A 17,730-nucleotide genomic window follows, 5' to 3' on the forward strand; every position below is an offset into this window, starting at 1 on the left:
TGGACATAAGTCATCTGTTCTTCAGTATGACACTGTCCTGCAGCTGAATGGCTGATACTGGCAAGCATACTAACATGCTAAGCCTTTTAGTGGCATAGGGCAGAACCATCCCATTCTCCCCAGATGTTGAAACAGGCCTACAACTTACAATTTCAAGACTCTGATGTTTGACTTTATAACACATCAAGTTATACTCTACAAAATTGAGAACATAACTATTACTTGTATGTAGAAATCTTGTGGCATTTGTAGTCCTCGTGTTATTTACTTAGATGTTGCAAATGGAGTGAAATTACCAATTCTATAGCAGTTTTTAAAATTGTCCGGACAAATTACTGTAAGCAACAGAAATTGCATGACTACCAGAATCATAATCTCATAATCAACTGTGTACACTAATAATGACAAAGCAGAGGTCAGGCCCTTAGAACAAAACTAAACTGAGAAACATAGGTAAGCAGACAATCTTTTTCAGAACTTCATTTCTGTGACTAGTTTTATACAGGATATAGTATCTTAAAAAGCAGAAAAATAATGAGCATCACTGGTGTCACTGTGATTTAACCAGTAAAAAAGTTTATAGAAAGCACTTTAGAGAAGAGAGAATTATGGTAAATAAACAATCAGGTGCCTTAATTCATAAAAGTAACATCACATTTTGGGAAAGTGTAGTGGGCAAACTAAAGCCACCTTTTCCAAGCATCTGTATTAAAAATGTGTTCCTACAGCATGTAACCTGACTGGGGGTTATTTTGAGGAGGGCATAGTGTTCCTTCACCACTGTATTGAGTAAAACTATCACATTCTTTAACATCTTCTAACAACTCCGATTTTTTTGGTTTTTGGACATTTTCTAAATATTCTATTTAGAAAATACTCTGCCAATATATATTTCAGTAATTTACTTCCATGGAAACAGAATCATTAATCCTTAAGAATTCCAACAGCTGTTTTATAGAATTCATGTTATTTTCCTGGCACCACAATCCTTTTTGCAGAAACTAATTGTGTCACCAAAACCAGCATTCCTGGTGTAGTTAATGCAGTGATGGTCACAATCAAAATTTAAAATACTATGTAGCAGGCTGCATTTTAGTAGAAGATTTGATGTCTTCCTTCCAAATACAGAAGGTGCAGAAATACATGCGGTCTCTTCCAGATCCAGTATGCCAGTGCATAAGGCAAACAGATACAGAACTTGTAATTCCTTATCCAAAGTACTCAGCGCCAAAGCAAGCATAACCCAACTGGGTTGTTTCAATCTCTTGATTTCAGATTCCAGTTGCTATAGGGACATCGATCTTTCATTTCTATATGGACAGTCACAGATACTGCAGACTTTTTGGCAGCTCTCATGAATCTTAGACTCTCAAGCTGTGCACTTAAGAGAAAACTTAATTTTCATTTTACCACAATGATCCAAAATAATGTTCATGGTTCTGCAAGGTAATCTGAATATGCAAACTGGGTAAACCAGAAAGGCCCAAATGTCTGGAGGCAACCCATTTTTATTTTTAATTTTTTTAATTTTTTAACAAACTCATGACATTTGGGGCCAACTTCTCATTTCTGAACAGACCGGTTTTGCAATGCTAGGTCTATAACAAATGAATCAATCCTCACACAAGGTATACCATGGTCAGCCTTATGACCTGATGGAGACCTGGGGATTTCCATGGCAGGGGAATCCCAAAACTGCACAGTGCTGAACATATACTGTCCTCTCCCAGATCACGCTAGATAGACAAGCTGTTTGTGGTGTGCTGCTAGTACGACAACCTGAACACCAGCATGCTTGGAGCAACACATGAACTCCAGCACAAAGACAGCTAGAAGTAGCACTTTCTTCAGCCTGGTCAAGAAAATAGAAGCACAAGGGCAAATCACATACAGATTGCTGCAGCCAGGATTAAAAGCAAAATCACTCTTTAAAACCTCTTGCAAATTTTATAGCACAGCAGTTAGATTCCTAATCTTGTCTGTGGTTTTGAACTGCAGAAGTCCAGGGTCCAGTTCGTGCTTCAGTTTGTATGAGGTGGAAGCAAGCAGTTGGCCTTGAAAGTCTCACTTATATGAAAGTGAGGTGGGGCTTATTCAAAATTAGTACAATAATTTAAATAACCCCACACAATACATGACTGGTTTATGGTGTTTACTGCCACAGAATATTATCAAGATCAAAAAAATGCATCTTTAAAAGAACTTTTATGAGTAGGAAAAACCCTAATGTTTAAGGATATTACTTAGGATGAGAACTCCAGTGTGGAAGACTCAGTGTCATTCTTGCCTGCAGTGTCCTCAGAAGCATCTAGTAGTGGTAACTACTAGGGACTACCTTCGTGCTAACATGAAAGGACCTCAGTCTGATATAGTACTGTACTCTTAATATATTTCTGTTCTATACTTTCTCATAAGGCTAAAGCAAATTTTTTTCAAATGTATTTTAATGGACAGCCCCATTACTTCATCAAAATACATTTTTTTTTACATATGTTCGACTATTTCCTGCTAATCTCTCAAAAACATTAAAAAGCCTCTTCAATGAAGCTGGTGCCACTTGGTACCTATCTGTAGTTGATGCTATTCAAAAAATAGGCAAGCTGAATAAGTGAGGGACTATTTTAAGCAATCAAATTTCTCTTAAAGAGCAATGGTTCTCTGAATAGTACCTCTTGTGAAATCTGAACTCTAAAATGAGTTTATGCACCCAGATGAAGATTAGAACAGTGAGAAAATAGCTTCAAATTGCACAGAGCAAAGAAAAAGAAAATAAAGTCACAAATCAGAAAAAAAAAATGTTTCAATACTATTCTATATATTTAACAATTAACCAAGTAATCTTTCTCAGAATTTATTTTCCTAAATTCCAAAATGCATGTATTTGTTTTAGCTTGCCTATGTTCACTGTTTTCATAAGGAATTAGAATACATTAGATATCAATATTTGGGAAAAAAAATCACTATTTTTCAATAATATATGAAGAAACATTTCCAAATTTTGAATAAGAGGGAAATAGAGTTCAGAAAAATGGTACCTTTATTGCACTACATATTATTATTATACATTGTTTTCAGCAACATTAAAGACTGCCAGTTTTAAATACTTTTATTCCATATTAATCACTTCAGGGTTTTTTATCCCAAATCCTATGTATTATTTCACAAAGCTCCTAAAATCTCACCATCTGACTTTAGGGTTCAAAAACTATCCAAAAAGTCAGGTATAGATTTCTACAACGGTTGGCTAGAGAGGAGCCTTCTGATTTTTGCAGCATGAATTGGAAGACCAACCACCAGCCAGAGTCATACTCTGTCAGGACTGGAGAGAAACATTTACTGAAGTCTTAAAGTTCCAGGAACCTCTGGAAAAAGCAAAGAACTAAGAATGAGTATCATTAGCATTATCAATCAAGGACCTGGACAGCTAAAAGGATTAGAATCTCTAGAATAGCTCTCCTTTTATTATTCTAAGACTCTCCCACTAACAAATACTCAGGCACACCCAGGATCTTTCAAAAATCATATGAGAAAGCAGATGGCTATAAAAATTCAAAGACTAAAATCTGATTTACCTCCAGTTTAAAAAAAAAAAAAAAAAAAAAAAAAAGAAGTAGAAATTACCCTACAGATGTTAATAATTGTCTGGGGTGGGAGTTGGGGAAGGGGGAGGCTGGCTTCTAAGTAAACAATGCAGAAAAAGACAAAGAGGTCCCTGCTGATGTAAAACAATAAAAGCAGTTTTCTCAGCAGTGTCAGCTTAGCAAGCCTGTGGGTCTGTATTTTAAAACCCAGTGGCCTGACGTCACTCACCCTGATGGTGTGTGTGAAGGAAGCTATCTCTCTGCGATGACCGACCTGAAAAGTGTTTTCAAAGCCCAGTGGGCTAATGTCACTCACACCGACGGTGGATGGTGGGATCTCTCAGGGTGGCAGCCTGGGGGAAGTGAGCTGCAACACCAGCAGCCGACCATCACTCACTCTGATGGCAGGGGGTCAGCTGGGATTCTTTGGTGGCCTCCCGGGCAATAGCTAAAAAGAAGATTTTGGTTCACATGTCAATGTCTAGCTTGAAAGCAGAGAGTATAAAAAGTGATTTTTTTTTAAAATTGTGGTTCACCAGTGGCAGCAGTAGTGTAGCCAGGAAGGGGAGTTTCCCTGCGAGGCCATTTGATTGCATGTGAAGCTTACAATGGGGCTGGCTCTGCCTGGTTTTAATTTTTTTCTCCTGTATGAGCTGAGATGTTTTATTCCCCCATACTAAAAGGGGGGGAAAAAATTAAATCCAGACAGCTCCAACTGCACTTTAAATTTCATATGCAGTCACACAGACTTTGAGAATATTGTCAGCTTCCTTACCAACCTGGCTGCCATATAGAGAATGTAAATAAATACTAAAATCCCAAAACACCATGTTCTTATGCTAACTCATCTTTTAATGCAGAAATTGACATTTGGGAAAAAAAAATATCCCATTAAATTTATCTTCACGCCTAAAGTATGGTAAGGTTTGCAAAGGACTGTATAAGAGGAATAGCCTTTGTCCCATTGCAAATACTCAAAAAAACCTCAAGTATAACTGCAGCTGATACTGCATGAGCAAAAGAAATTATTTTGGACAGAATGGAGTCAAAAGAGTCGCTACTTACAGAGTAAGCTCTTATAAAGATAAAAATTTCAAAATAAAAGTATTTTAAAAACCAAGTTCTGGTCCTATAAAACTTAATTAATGTGAATTACTTAATGTATGCTAAGCTGTCATGCTTTGATCTCTGAAAGGTCAGAAACTGAGACTTATCCAACACTGAAATCATAGTTTCTGTATGTAAAAGCAATATAACCGTCAAACAAAATGGAACTGGGAATACATACAGCTAGAGCCAGCATAACTGGTTTTCTTGTAGGTTGTAGCCCTTTTCTACCAGTTCTTTGCCACATTAGACTGTCAAGATCCTTGAGACTGATGCTATCGTTTCCTACATAGTTCCTCTATATCACCCAGAAGAAAACAGATCAATTCAAAGCAACAATACATTAAGGAATAGCTCTAGAATTCTACTTGTCACTGTTAACTGTGGTTTATTCAAGACTATGAAATTATTTGTAGAAGAATTGATTTGCTTGGGCACAGAGTAAAGCTGTGCAATCACTGTCTCACTGGAAAAAAGTAAAAAGTTAAATTTTCCTCTCCATTTCTCACAATGTGAGCAGCTCACATATGTGAAAATACGACTCTCACATATGTGAAGAGAAAATACGACTCTACTCTGCACAGTTAAGCTAATAAGCTTTCTCATAGAGTGAGACAATAGGAACTGTGAGCATACTGTACAGCACAATAAGTGCTGGCACATGAACTGTTTCAGTCTTGAGGGACAGTGTTTCACAGTGTATCAGTGACAGAAGACCAGCTTGCAGCCAGAATTATGAATGAAAAGTTTAAGCCTTCATGAAAGTATGGACTTGGAATGATTATTCTGCAGTCACCTCAAAAATTGATGCATTGAATTATTTTGGGGAATATGGCACTTAACACTTCATTTTCTAAGACTGTTACGCACACTGATTCACGATTTTAACTTAAGACATCACGGTTTTAAAAGGTGTTGCATTGCATGTGTGAATACATTTACACAAATTTAAGACAATCAGATAAAACAGTATATGATCAATTTAAATGTATGTAGGAGTATCTTACAGGTCTACTTCTAAACCTGGGGAAGTAGTGGGAAACATAAAAATTCGTATCTCTGCCTTTCTCAGGCACCAGACTGCAAGGGACTGTTGGTGCATATTAATTTCACCATAAACTGTGTACTTGGAATTGCCACACGTGCTGTCTCTGGAGAGCTATGGTTATTTGTCTTGAAATAGTCTCTCATGTGTTTGTGACTACTATACAATACTTCAGCAACAAATGCTATGGTTACATTTATATTAGTAAATAAACTGTTCAAGGACCCTTTTGTACCGCTGATGCAGCTCAGCTTACGTGGCACAGCTCGCATCCATGGAGCTAAACTCTCTCCTCTCTTCTCCCCTGCTCCAAAAAAACAATCCAAAACCCAGAATGGCCTCATCCACGCAGCTTATTAGGAACAGTCCCAAGCCCATGCTAGTTTCCAGACTGTGCTCAGACATTGTTTGGGATGGTGCTAATTGGCCAGGGCCAAAATGGTTCCAGAGACTGTGCTAGCAATTAGCAGCACGTTCACTTGTGCACATGCTCAAGCCCATCAGTCGTCGTGATCTAGCACAAGATGGTCCTGTCTCTGCAGCTGCCAAAGGCAGCTCCTGAACTTGGCATCCTCCTTTGACAGATTAATTTAGTAAGGTGGCAGCTTCAAATTCCAGCTGCCTTGTACTACCTCCATCCTTTTCCCACCCAAAGAAGAGGTAGCAGGGAGAGCAGGAGTTCAAAGTGACCCATGTGAAGCACAGGAGCCATCACGTGCTGCCCAAGCCATCAGCTCCATCCCTGACAGCGAAACAAGACACCAGATACAAACCTGGATCTACCCCAAAAGTCTTCAGCTGAGCTATGATGATCTGCCAGCTGATGCAAAGTAGACAGACTCAAACAATTTGCCTCAGTGTAGAGTGGAGCCCTCAAGGGCAACTAGCCTCACCAAACCACAGGTGCCTTTGAATGGTTATAAAATCTTCCTCTGCTTCTAGAAACAACAGAATACTTCTCCTATATGAAGCACCACAAAATAAACAAATTTAGATTAGCTGAAGAAATCTGAATTGGTGTGAATTCCTCCTCTAACCTACCATCACTCATGCACGTGAAAAAGATTTTGGAAGAGAGCAAAAGTCAAGAATTTCCTGAGATGCAAATATTCTGTCAATCTGCATGTGACTGAAAATTTGGTGCAAGAAGTAACATGCATTATTAGGCTCATAACTGATACAGTTGAAAAAAAAATCTCAAAAAACTTTGGGGAAAAGTTTTTTAAGTCTTTTTTCTCAAAATCCCTGAAGAAAAACTGATAAGGTCAGAAGCCTGGGGTATTTTCCCACCTGCATTTAACCAAGGATATCACCTCCCCACATATACCATTTCAATTCATCACTGGTACAGAATTACTCCTTCTGTCTGTCTTACTACATCTGGCTTTGAACACACTCACTAATGATTAAAAAATTAATTTTAAATATTCCTATCTGAAAATCACCAAATTTATAAATCACTGTCCTTACTGTGTCTCCGTATTATGCTGCCTTGAAAGATTTTTCATCTTTCTTTTTCTGCAGCGTTGTTGCTCTTTTGAAAGGGAAAATGGGTCTATGTTTTCATTTTCCCATATCTCAGAAGTGTTTGATGGGAAGAAAGCACAGAAAATTACATATTTGAGAGTGGAAAGTTCTAATACGATGACTTACAATACAAAGTCTTTTGCAACCTTTGCCTAAGACAATGACTATGAAATAATGGCTCTAGGTCTGACATTTAATTAGGATTATATAATACAAGGGTGTTGCTTCTTTGTTCTCATTGAAAATTAATGCTCTGTTGATTTGATAACTGCAGAAGTCACTCGTTGAAAGTTTAACTTTTCATCAGAACTATTCTTCTTTTGTCTTCCTTTATTTGGGGCAGGAAAACACTGAGGCTACTTGATTGTGCAGAATTTTTGTATCTGGCCCTGTCAAACTGTGCTGTCAAAATCGAAAGTGAGGCTGGCTTCTGGAGCAACACAGAAACATTTAGTCAAAACCAGCATCTCCTCCTGTAGGAATTTCATCACTTTCCTGTTTAACAAACTTCTAAATATTTTTTCAGTTTTACAGTAGAATTGAAGCTGAGACTTTAGCCTTTTTCAAAATGTCAACAGATTTTTAATATAAAGGCAATTAGAATAATTTTAAGAATACCGCCTTTTTTTTTTTTTTTTTCCCCTAGAACCAAAAACTTTTCAGTCCTTCACAGTATTACAGATCCTGCTGTAACACCATGCTTTTGCATCACGGATTTTTGAAAACTTTGTTGTCTTAGCTTTCGGCACTGAACACTATCGTATTTGACTAGATTTAGAGCAACCTGTCTTCTTTAACCACGAACACCGCACGATGATGCTTCCAGGGCATAAGTACTTTTATCTACTTCCCTTTTAATGTATTAAAAACGACTCTACTTCAAGAGAACAGGGCTCTTGCCCATCTTTCTTGAATATAGGAAACAAGGCTGGAATTGATCTAGGAGCTAGACAGAGCTCCTGAAAGCACTACAGTATGTTGGAGAGGTACTTCAGTGGTCCAAGAATGTGGATGCGTTTTAGTGAAACTAATAAATATTTTTTTAAAAAAGGGACAGGAAGATGTATCAAGGCTTTGATGCCTTTGTGCAGTGTGCACCATTTTGTCCGTGAAACAGAATGGGAAAGAATGGGGCCAAAAATACCCATCCCACGGCTGTGGCGCCCAAGCCAGAGGAGCTGCCGGAGCAGGGGAGCCGAGGGCTGGGAGCCCGCCATTCCTCGCCACCCCGCCGGCGGGCACACACACCGGCCCGCTCGGCCGCCCTACCAAGGGGACGGCCAGGCCCGCGCCAGCCCTCGCTCAGGCGCTCGTCCCCTGACACTGAGAAGATGGCGTCCAAACCGGAGCTGCCAGGAGACGTTTCAGGACCGAACGCGCAGCTGGGGAAGGGGCGCCGGTGCCCCAGACGCCGGCACGCTTCCTCCCCGGGGCTCCGGGTACCAGGCCCGGCCTTCCCCGGCACCGGCCCCCACGCCTTCCCCGCTGCCCGCCGCGCCCCGTTCCCCTCCTCCCTCTTCCCGCCCTCGCCCTCGCCTTCGCGTTTCCTGTCTGGGCGGAGGAGGTTTGGCCGTGTGACGCCGCCGTCTCGCAGCGGCTGCGGCGAGCGTCATGGCGGCGGCTCTCTCAATGTCAGCGGCTCTGAGGCAGCTCGTCGCGAGGACCGGGGCCGCCGCGGCCCGCCTGCGGCCGGCCAGGTAACGGGCACCGCGGGCCGCTGGCCGGCCGGGCGGCACCGCCGCAGCCAGGGACCCGCCGCCGGCGGCCCGCGGGGGGAGGCCGCGCTGCCGAGGAGGCTGACCCGGGCCTAGGGCTTCGCCGCGGCCGCCTGGGGCGCTGGGCCGGGGGCGCCGCGCAGGGCCCCGCCGCGAACGGGGGGCGGCCGGGCTGCCAGCCACCGCCCGGCCCGAGGCCCTTACCCGGGGCTGTGCGTGTCTGTCCGTGTCTGTCCTTGCTGCCTTCCCCGCTGTCACCGCCCGGCCGGCGTCCTTGCGGCGCCCGGAGGTCGGGAGCTGGTCGGAACGGCAGAGGAGCCCCGCCGCGCCCGGCGCGGAGGGCAGCGTTTGCCTCGCTGCCAGGGAGCCGGAGCGGGCGATGGTTCCTTCCGTCGCCAGCACGGCCTTCCCAGAGACTCGCACCCCTCTGCCCTGTTCGGGACCCTGTAGCTTTTCCTGTCTGTCCCCACCCCAGGGTCTCTTACTTTTTTCGGGGGGTACATAGCTACTTATGACTCATCACTGGGAGGAATTTCACTCACAGAATTCCACTAATGCTAGAAATTACTTTATCATTTTGGTGGCACTTTGCTAGTTGTTTCTTTAGTGCAGAGACCTGTATTGAAAGTCCAGTACATGACCAACCTCTAGTTGAACATGTGTGCATGTGTTTACTTCAGTGTCACAGGGCTCAGACTCACTTCTAGTCAGGAATAAAAAATATAGTTCAGTGTCATTAACTGTGACTTAAGGGATTTGCTTTTCCATGCTATTTAAGTCTTTACAGATAAGCATACATTCAATATGGTTTCAGTAATGTATTAAAATCTGTGTGGTCTTTTTATATATATATATATATATATATGTATATATATATATATATATGAAAGCACACACAGAAAGCTATATTTGCATACATAGAGAAAGAAGGACTATGACCATACTACTTTCCTCCCACTTTTTATGCTCTTACTGTTCATCCTGTCAGTTACTGCTTCCTTTCTCTTAAAATGGCACCTGCTTTACAATGCTGAAGATTAATCCTCAGTCTCATAAAAATGCTTTGCAAGCTGTGAATATGAATTTAAGAATTTCACTATGCTAATGCAGAAACTTACTGTTCATGTTTGACTGCTTGTTTCTACCCTTCGTTTAGTCCTCTGTGGTGTTGACGCAACTGTTGCCAGTGCCATGTGGTAAATTGAATCAGTCAACTGATAAATTTAAAAATAACTTTTTTTGCTTTAAACTTTTGCCACTCTACCTTTTAAACAGTTACTCCAGAACAAATAGTAGTATGTAGTGGGGTGGGAATGAACAACATGGAAATGTGAGGTAGGGACTCTTAAATTGGCACGTCTTCTGGGAAGTTTCTTCTTTGAAATAGTGCTGTAGGTTCCTTCCCTGACACAGAGGGAGACTGAAGAATTAGCATTCCTTAATATTTTCATTAAGAGGGAGGTTGAAGATATTTGCCTGAGGGGGCCTGGAGCTTACACTTCACATCCCAAATGAGAGTGGCCTGATCATAAATCTGCAGGTTTTTTGGAGAAGAGGCAGGGAAGAGCACTATGAATTTCAAGTTTTACACATCTTTGCAGCCATTACATGTTGGAAGAGTGAGAACAAAATTTTCCTTGGAACAAGGAAAAGATGTTTCAGAATAAGAAATTTGGCACTGCGAAGAAATGGTTGAGGCTGTCATTCATTGCATAATTTTTGTAAAGTAATTAATTATTGATGGAGTAGGCACTGAAACTTACATATTTCCTATTCTCAGTTACTATTTTATGCAAAAAAAATCATTAAGCAGTTTCTACAGTCTTCCTACTTGGAAAGGAGAATCAAGGTAGATAATTACAGAAGGGGATTCAGGACTCTAAATTTTGAGTTTGAACTGTCTTCATCCAGCACATAGTGAGGTAATAAAATTAGGTAGAGATGCTTCAGGGAAGGTGTGTCTTTTGCCTCTGTACTTTCTATCGCTTCTTGAAAGCAGCTGTTTGGTTTGTTTTCCTTTGTGGATACCTTTCCTATATACCATATAATCCTTTGTATTTCAGTAGAAATCTAGATCACTCCAATATCATAAATTTCAGTATGGAGGTAGGTGCCTCACAGCTTGGCAGTATACAAGTCCCATTTCTAGCTTTAGTATCTCACATCTCATTTTGTAAAAAGAGGATAAAGAAACTTCCCAGTCTCACAGAATTGTAAATGGTCTTATAATACAAAGCACTTCAGTTTATTTTCTGGTTATAATGATCAGCAGGTATCCAAAAGTGTACTTCTTGGAGAAGCCAATGGTTTGCAGCATATATTGCAGTTGGATATACAGATCCTGCAACACTGGTTTCCTTTCAGAAAAGTATTTTGACAGGTAGAGTTTGGTGCAAGTAGCTTATTTGTTACAACAGATTCAGAATATATTTAAAATCTTTGTCTATCTAATTTGTTACTGGAGTAATCTGTGTATTTGTCAGTCAGTAGAAATACTGCATTATACCAATATGCCAGATGTGTGCATCAAAGTAAAGATAGGTGTTAGAATTGCTAACCATAACAGTTAACACTGTTCTTAGGAGACGACTGAAGGAGATGCTGGAATTGTCAACTCTGAGGGCATTTGAATGATTCTTCCGTCACTTCAGCACTATGATTTTGTTTACTCAGATTCAGAGTAAGGTTTGGTCAAATTTGGTACAACTTGGTTAAATTACAGTTTCATGTTATTTGCCTAAATTAGGTTATGTGAGTAATATAGTTAATTGTTGGAGCACTGTAGAACTAAAGTGAAAACCTTCAAGCAGTAGTTTTATTTGCAGTTTTTTGGAGATTTTTACATGTGACACTTCTGATAGTTCTCCAGTTTTCAGAACTTCAATTACAGAATAGAATAGCTACCCTCTGGTTTTGCAAAAATTTGCAAGATCACTTCCCAATAGTGGCAAGAGAGATTTTATTCTGATTTCCATGAGTTATATTTGGTTCTTACAAATATTATGACATCATCAGATGCAAAGATTGAATTTATCAGTCCTTGTTTAAGCACTACAAAATACGGATGCCCAAGCTGCTTGATGATTCTGAACTGGTTGCTGGTAACACAAGGAAATAAGTGTTTGGGCCGCAGTTAAGAGAACATGCCACAACATTCCTTATATCTTTATGAAGTTCTGTGTGCCAGTTTAAATCACTGAAGCAGTGGTCCATCATTATTCTGTCTGCTGATGAGCCTAGTAGACCAGCAGGTGTCTTGAGCTGATATAAAAGGTAGAAGTGCCTCCTTTGCTTAGATCACAGTTCTGAAGCTTTCATGCTGTGAGATTTGTCAAGGTTTCAGGAACTTGAAATTGCATTGAGCATGCTCTTCTGAGTTTGATCTCATCAGGAGGAAAGTTGTACCTTGTTTGTCTGTCTTACCTAATTATTTCAAATTTTACCTCTTAGTTATATGCAGCCAAAATTTGATTAAGAGGTATAGTTTAGATAGTACAGTTACATTTCTTTAAGTTTCTTGTGAATTGGAGGAAAGCAGAGGAGGGATTCTTATATGTCTTGGGAAAGATTACAGTGTCTCCTTGTATTAGGAAATATGGGCAGGTGGAGCTGGGGAAAGAAAACTTCAAATTTCTACTGAACTGGAAATCAGCATAGTATTTCAGTGAGTTCCTTTAGTTCACAAGGTATTGAAGTGAGGATATAAAGATACTAATTTCTGTTGCAGAAGCAGAGTATTTTGTGTGTGCAGGTGTAATACCTGGCCACACAGTCCCTACATTTCATGATAATGGATTGTTCATGTCACTTTTCAGTGATAGATGGTGGTTCTTCAAAATGTATTACCTGCCTTTTGTAATTCTGTTGTAAAGACTGAGCATGATAGCAAATGTTTTGCTAGTTCATCATAAATGGATACCTGAGGTTATAAAAGTGAAGAATTACGGACATTTGTGTAGTAGAAAGCCTGTTACTCAATTAATGCTATATGTTCAAGAGAACAGGGAAACCTGGGGTGCCATTTAAATCGTGTTCTTCAGTTGTTGGATACATAAGCAAGCTTCCCTCTCAGTAAAAAGAGAGGAGGCCATTTTTATGGGAAAATAAAGAACTAGAAGAAACTAGAAGAAATCTAATTAATTTTCTATCTGGCTCTGTCATAAATAATTGAGAAAATGTTTATTAACTTTTCAAAAAAAGTTTGGTTTTCTTTTTCCCCACAAGATAACTAGTTTACTCTTTTGTGTTATTATTTGCTATGTTGTTTTTTTTTTCTTTCTTTAGAATAGTGTTGGATTTTTTGTTGCATGTTCGTATTAGATCATATGTTAAAATAGGGCTTAGTAGACTTTCCAGATCTAGATCTGGGTAGACCAGAGTCTACCAAAGATTCAGAAAGCTCTGACTGTGTTTTGTTAATAGAAACACTGTTTAGACAGTGTTAATGCTAGCCAGTATGACATTTTTGTCAAGTTTGGAATAAGTAGCATGTTGCAGCAGTTGTATTACTTACTTCATCCAGCTGTAATGTTTGTCTGCTACTTGCACTCATATACTTTATGGGATAATGTACATGTGGTGTTGACAGGTTCACACATAAGAAGCTTTGGTTTTCGTTAATAGAAAAAATAGTTATGCAGAATTTAACTTCATCAAAATTAATTCCAATGGGTAACTGCATCTGCCGTCAGTACCTGGAATAAAATTTCAAGATAAGACCAAGGGAGAAAGTTTTTTGAGGACTTGCGCTTGCTGTATAAATGGTGTTTTTACGTAGTTTTATTTTGGTTAGTCATAGGGGAAAAAGATCTTTTAACATATTTCTTTAACTTGAATTCTACATTTTTATCGTGAATATCTATTTTGGTTTTGATACATATCAGAGAAAGTACACTGAATCAGTCTATCTTACAGCACAACAGTACAACTGTAAACTGAAATGCGGAATAAAACTTCAGGGAGTTTTTTGGTCATCAGGTTGTGATGGTGTGGAGGTTTGGTGCATGCTCCAGGTGAAAGATATGGAGAGGCAAATGGACATAGGAAGGGGAGAAAAAAATGAAAAACACTGCAGTTTCTACACTTAATGAGCATAAGTTTTTTTGAAAAAAGACTCCAGACAGCACCTGATCTTGCAGACAGCCTGAAGCAGTAGTCTGGGAGAAGTAGATATTACCTTCATCTAAGTGTATAATTCATTTAAAACCCATTGCATTTGACTCTGTCCACACACAGTTCAAATAATGATTGTATGGGTAAGAGAGGGTGTAGCAGCCGAATCTTGCATATTCACTGAAAATGTGACTGAAAGCAACATCAGTGGTTATTTTTTATAGTCATATGTCCTTTGATGATGATATGGTGTTTGGGTCTTGTGAAGGAAGGTCCTCTTTCCCCAGAAGCTTCACATGCTTTTGAGGGAGAGAGGAGGAGACTTCTGACAAGTAGGATGACTTGAGTTCTTTTGCAGTACTTTACGTAGAGTCTCAGTTGCTGAGCCATCACCACTTGCTTCTATCCTGTAAGAGTTGACAGGACAACATACTGTTCTATTCATGACTGATACATTGTTCATGGATATGCACCTTTATTATGAGGTCAGAGTGGCTCTGGTGAAGCAGAATGATGCTTTAGATTTCCTCCTCCTCTATTTGGCATTATGGGAAGTAGGGTGTTGGAGTGCTTCCTATTTCCTTTAAAATGGAAGGAGGAAACTTTGGAAAGCCTCCATGAAGGAATGAAGATGTTGGATGTAGTGAACCATTAGAATAGTAGAATGTTGCTGTCAAAGTGAGTAATTCTGTCACAGGTTAGAGAAGTTAAGAAGTGAAAAGTGCCATGTATCATGTAGTTTAGCCTTTTTCTAATGCACTATGTGTCTCTTGGTAAGCTAAGATCAAGATCATTCTTCTTCTTAAAGTTGTATGGGATTCCCATGATGTTTCTTGAAGTTCAAGGACTTTCAGTGTTGGTCTAGGTGAGGAAGAGGATGGGTGGAAAGATGTGAAAGTAAGAAGGGCAGAAGGGGAAAATAGGACATGAGAGCCAAAGTTTGAGAATGGGCGCATGGCAGAGATGTGGTTTTTCTGGAAATTATAATTTTTCTCATGTAACTATGGAGAATTAAGTAGAGCAGGTATTATGACAACAAAATGTTCCTGGTAAGACTTCAGTTGCTCTTCCTTATTGGGCATATAACTTGGAGTGACTTGTTTTAATTTCATTTGGTTCCTTCGCTTTTGAAACTAGAAACTCAAAAGGGGAGGAATTACAGCCTTTTCAGCAAGAGAACGTTTAATAGAGACAAGCAAACAGACAAGGTATGTTTTTGCTGAAAGGTAACTAGTAAATAAGTGATGTGCTTGCTTCTGCACTAGAATAGCTGAAAGCTCTTCTTACAGGCTTTGTGGCAACTAGTTACTGTGGGCTCAGAACTGCAGGTCACTTACCTAAAGTCTGACATATACTTAAAAAAAGCATTATTACATGTTAAAATAAATTTTTCCCTAAACATGTTGATCTGAGAACCTAATAATCTTCTCTCTACTTTGAATATTTGAAGAGGAGTGGAGACATGAATGAAAACTCAAACTGCCATCAAAACAAAACAAACAAAAAAGCCTTGGAGGTTAGAGGTGACATTTGTTGGCACTGCTATCCTACAACAGAAGGATGTAATACTTTCTCTAGGGTCTAAACAATTTAAAATAGGTTCTGACACTGTTTGAAAATGACACTTACTTTGTTTTCAAAACAAAACCCCAAACTTTTTTAATGGAAAAGGCTTTCATGTTGCTATTTCCTAATACCAAATATTTGATATCTCAAAGTTGGAGAGAAATTTATTTGTAGGACTTGTCACAATGACTTCAAGCACATTTTTTGTCAAATAGCTAAAGAAATTGATAGATTATGAAATGTCATATGGATACATGAAGAAGGGGAATTCAAATGACAACTGTCGATAGAATTTCAAATCTATGTTAACAGAATAATAAAATTTGTTTTAGTGGTGGTGGTTTAATATATACTATGCAATAGGTGTGATTTGTGCTGGAAGAATACTACCTTTTTGGATTACAAAAATGACCTCGATGTTGCCTGAATGTAAGTTTGAGCATTATGACTCAATTAACCTTATTATTTCATTATACATCTCAACTTGATGCAATATTTATATATGACTAGAAAAGCCCAGCAGACATTTGGTTCGGGTTGTATTTCAGACTCATAGGAACTATCATTTTCAAAGCCATTCTTCACAAAAACAGGCACTATCAAAATGCAGCAGTGAGATTCAGAAGTTAAGTTCCAAAACCCAAAGTAACTTGAGAGTTGAATTGAAACCATCTACCTCAATAACATGCTGCTTTGGACTTTCACTCGCAACTGGACACAAGCAAAATCAGAATCTGATACTTCTTTTTTGGGGAGGAAATAAATGCAAATCAAATCAACAGTAGGAATTATTAGACTCAGTGTGTTAGACTACTATAATAGGTCTACACTGTGGGAAATCTCACCTATTGTTAAGCACATGTTGCTGAATAGTGTGGATGGAAGCACTAATTACAGTTAATATGGTTGGTATTTTTAACTTTTATCTGCATTCTCAATTTTGAATGTTGTTTTTGGTGATGTCTTTGTATAACTTATTCTATGGACAAATCACCTTAGCATGGTACTAATTTCTCACCATCCCCAATCTTGTGACTGTTTCTGTGAATTTTTTATTTTAAAAAAAATTTTAAAGGAATTTGTGTACTTTAAGCATGCCTGAAAACAGTGTTAGGCATAAGATAAGTTTCTGGAGATACAAAGGAAACGTCACTAGTTCTGTCTGGGAGTAACACACAGTCTTGTTCATAGTTTTATGCAATTCTTTGTGATGCAGGAAGATACCTGTTCTTAAACTTGTGTATTTTTTGGTTCTTTGAGAGTGAACCATGTTTGTTTGCCTTTTTTTTTTTTTTTTTATGCTTCCATAAGGCCTGAAATTAAATTTTTAGTATTTTGAGAAAAACTAGAAATTAGAGACATCTCACCCCACTAGACAGCTATTGATTTTTCTGCTGTTGACAAAATTGTCATAGATTAAACTGTCTGTTGTAAGAAATTAAAAAGCTGAGAGGCTTATATAGTTAGCAGGGAAACTTGAACCTATTCACAAATAGTTTTAAAAACCCCCAAGTTTAAAAAAAATCTTTGAATGGTTTCGGTAAAGCTGTATAATCCTTAAGAGCTTATTGTTTTATATGTTTTATCCATGTACGTTTTCATTCTCATGACAATATAGTGGATTTTTATAAGCTTTTAAAAATTCTTTTGTAAGAATTTGATTCTGAGTGTGTTACAAAGTATACCTCCAAAACTGTTTTAAGACCACATCCTTTATTCTTTGAAATAAAAGATACTGTTAAGCTAGCAGGAGGCAAGGTGAACAGTTAACATTACCTTCTTTATAATGCGTATTTCGTAGGAAATGAATGGCATATTTCTGTCTGAGTTTCAAAGTGCAGTTGTTCCCTCTTGGCAGTATAGTGGTATGTTTAGGTACCATTCTGTTAACAAGCCACTTTCTAGTTGTGGTAATTTCTGTCTGTCTTAATCTTCCCTTGACCTGTGGCTGACATTGAGGAAGTAAATTAATTTTTGACTCAACTAGACAGACTGTAGGCAGCTCCAGAATGTGTGTGGGCAAACAATTCTTGCAGCTGCTTATTCTTAGAGTGTTAACATGGAAGATTTCTTAAAC

General features: G+C 39.0%; 1 protein-coding gene across 1 annotated transcript in view; it reads left to right on the forward strand.

Annotated features, from left to right (window-relative positions):
* The first annotated feature begins 8,796 nt into the window (after positions 1–8,796).
* NDUFS4 (NADH:ubiquinone oxidoreductase subunit S4) overlaps positions 8,797–17,730 on the forward strand; it is a 49,155-nt gene continuing 40,221 nt past the window's right edge. Inside the window, exon 1 of the mRNA XM_033009030.2 lies at positions 8,797–8,957. Within this exon, the coding sequence (XP_032864921.2) occupies positions 8,872–8,957 (86 nt within the window). The 5' untranslated portion in view covers positions 8,797–8,871. The remainder of the gene's footprint in view (positions 8,958–17,730) is intronic.

The sequence above is a fragment of the Tyto alba genome, unplaced genomic scaffold (assembly GCF_018691265.1).
Source record: "Tyto alba isolate M040663 unplaced genomic scaffold, T.alba_DEE_v4.0 Super-Scaffold_42, whole genome shotgun sequence".
NCBI classification, from domain to species: domain Eukaryota; kingdom Metazoa; phylum Chordata; class Aves; order Strigiformes; family Tytonidae; genus Tyto; species Tyto alba.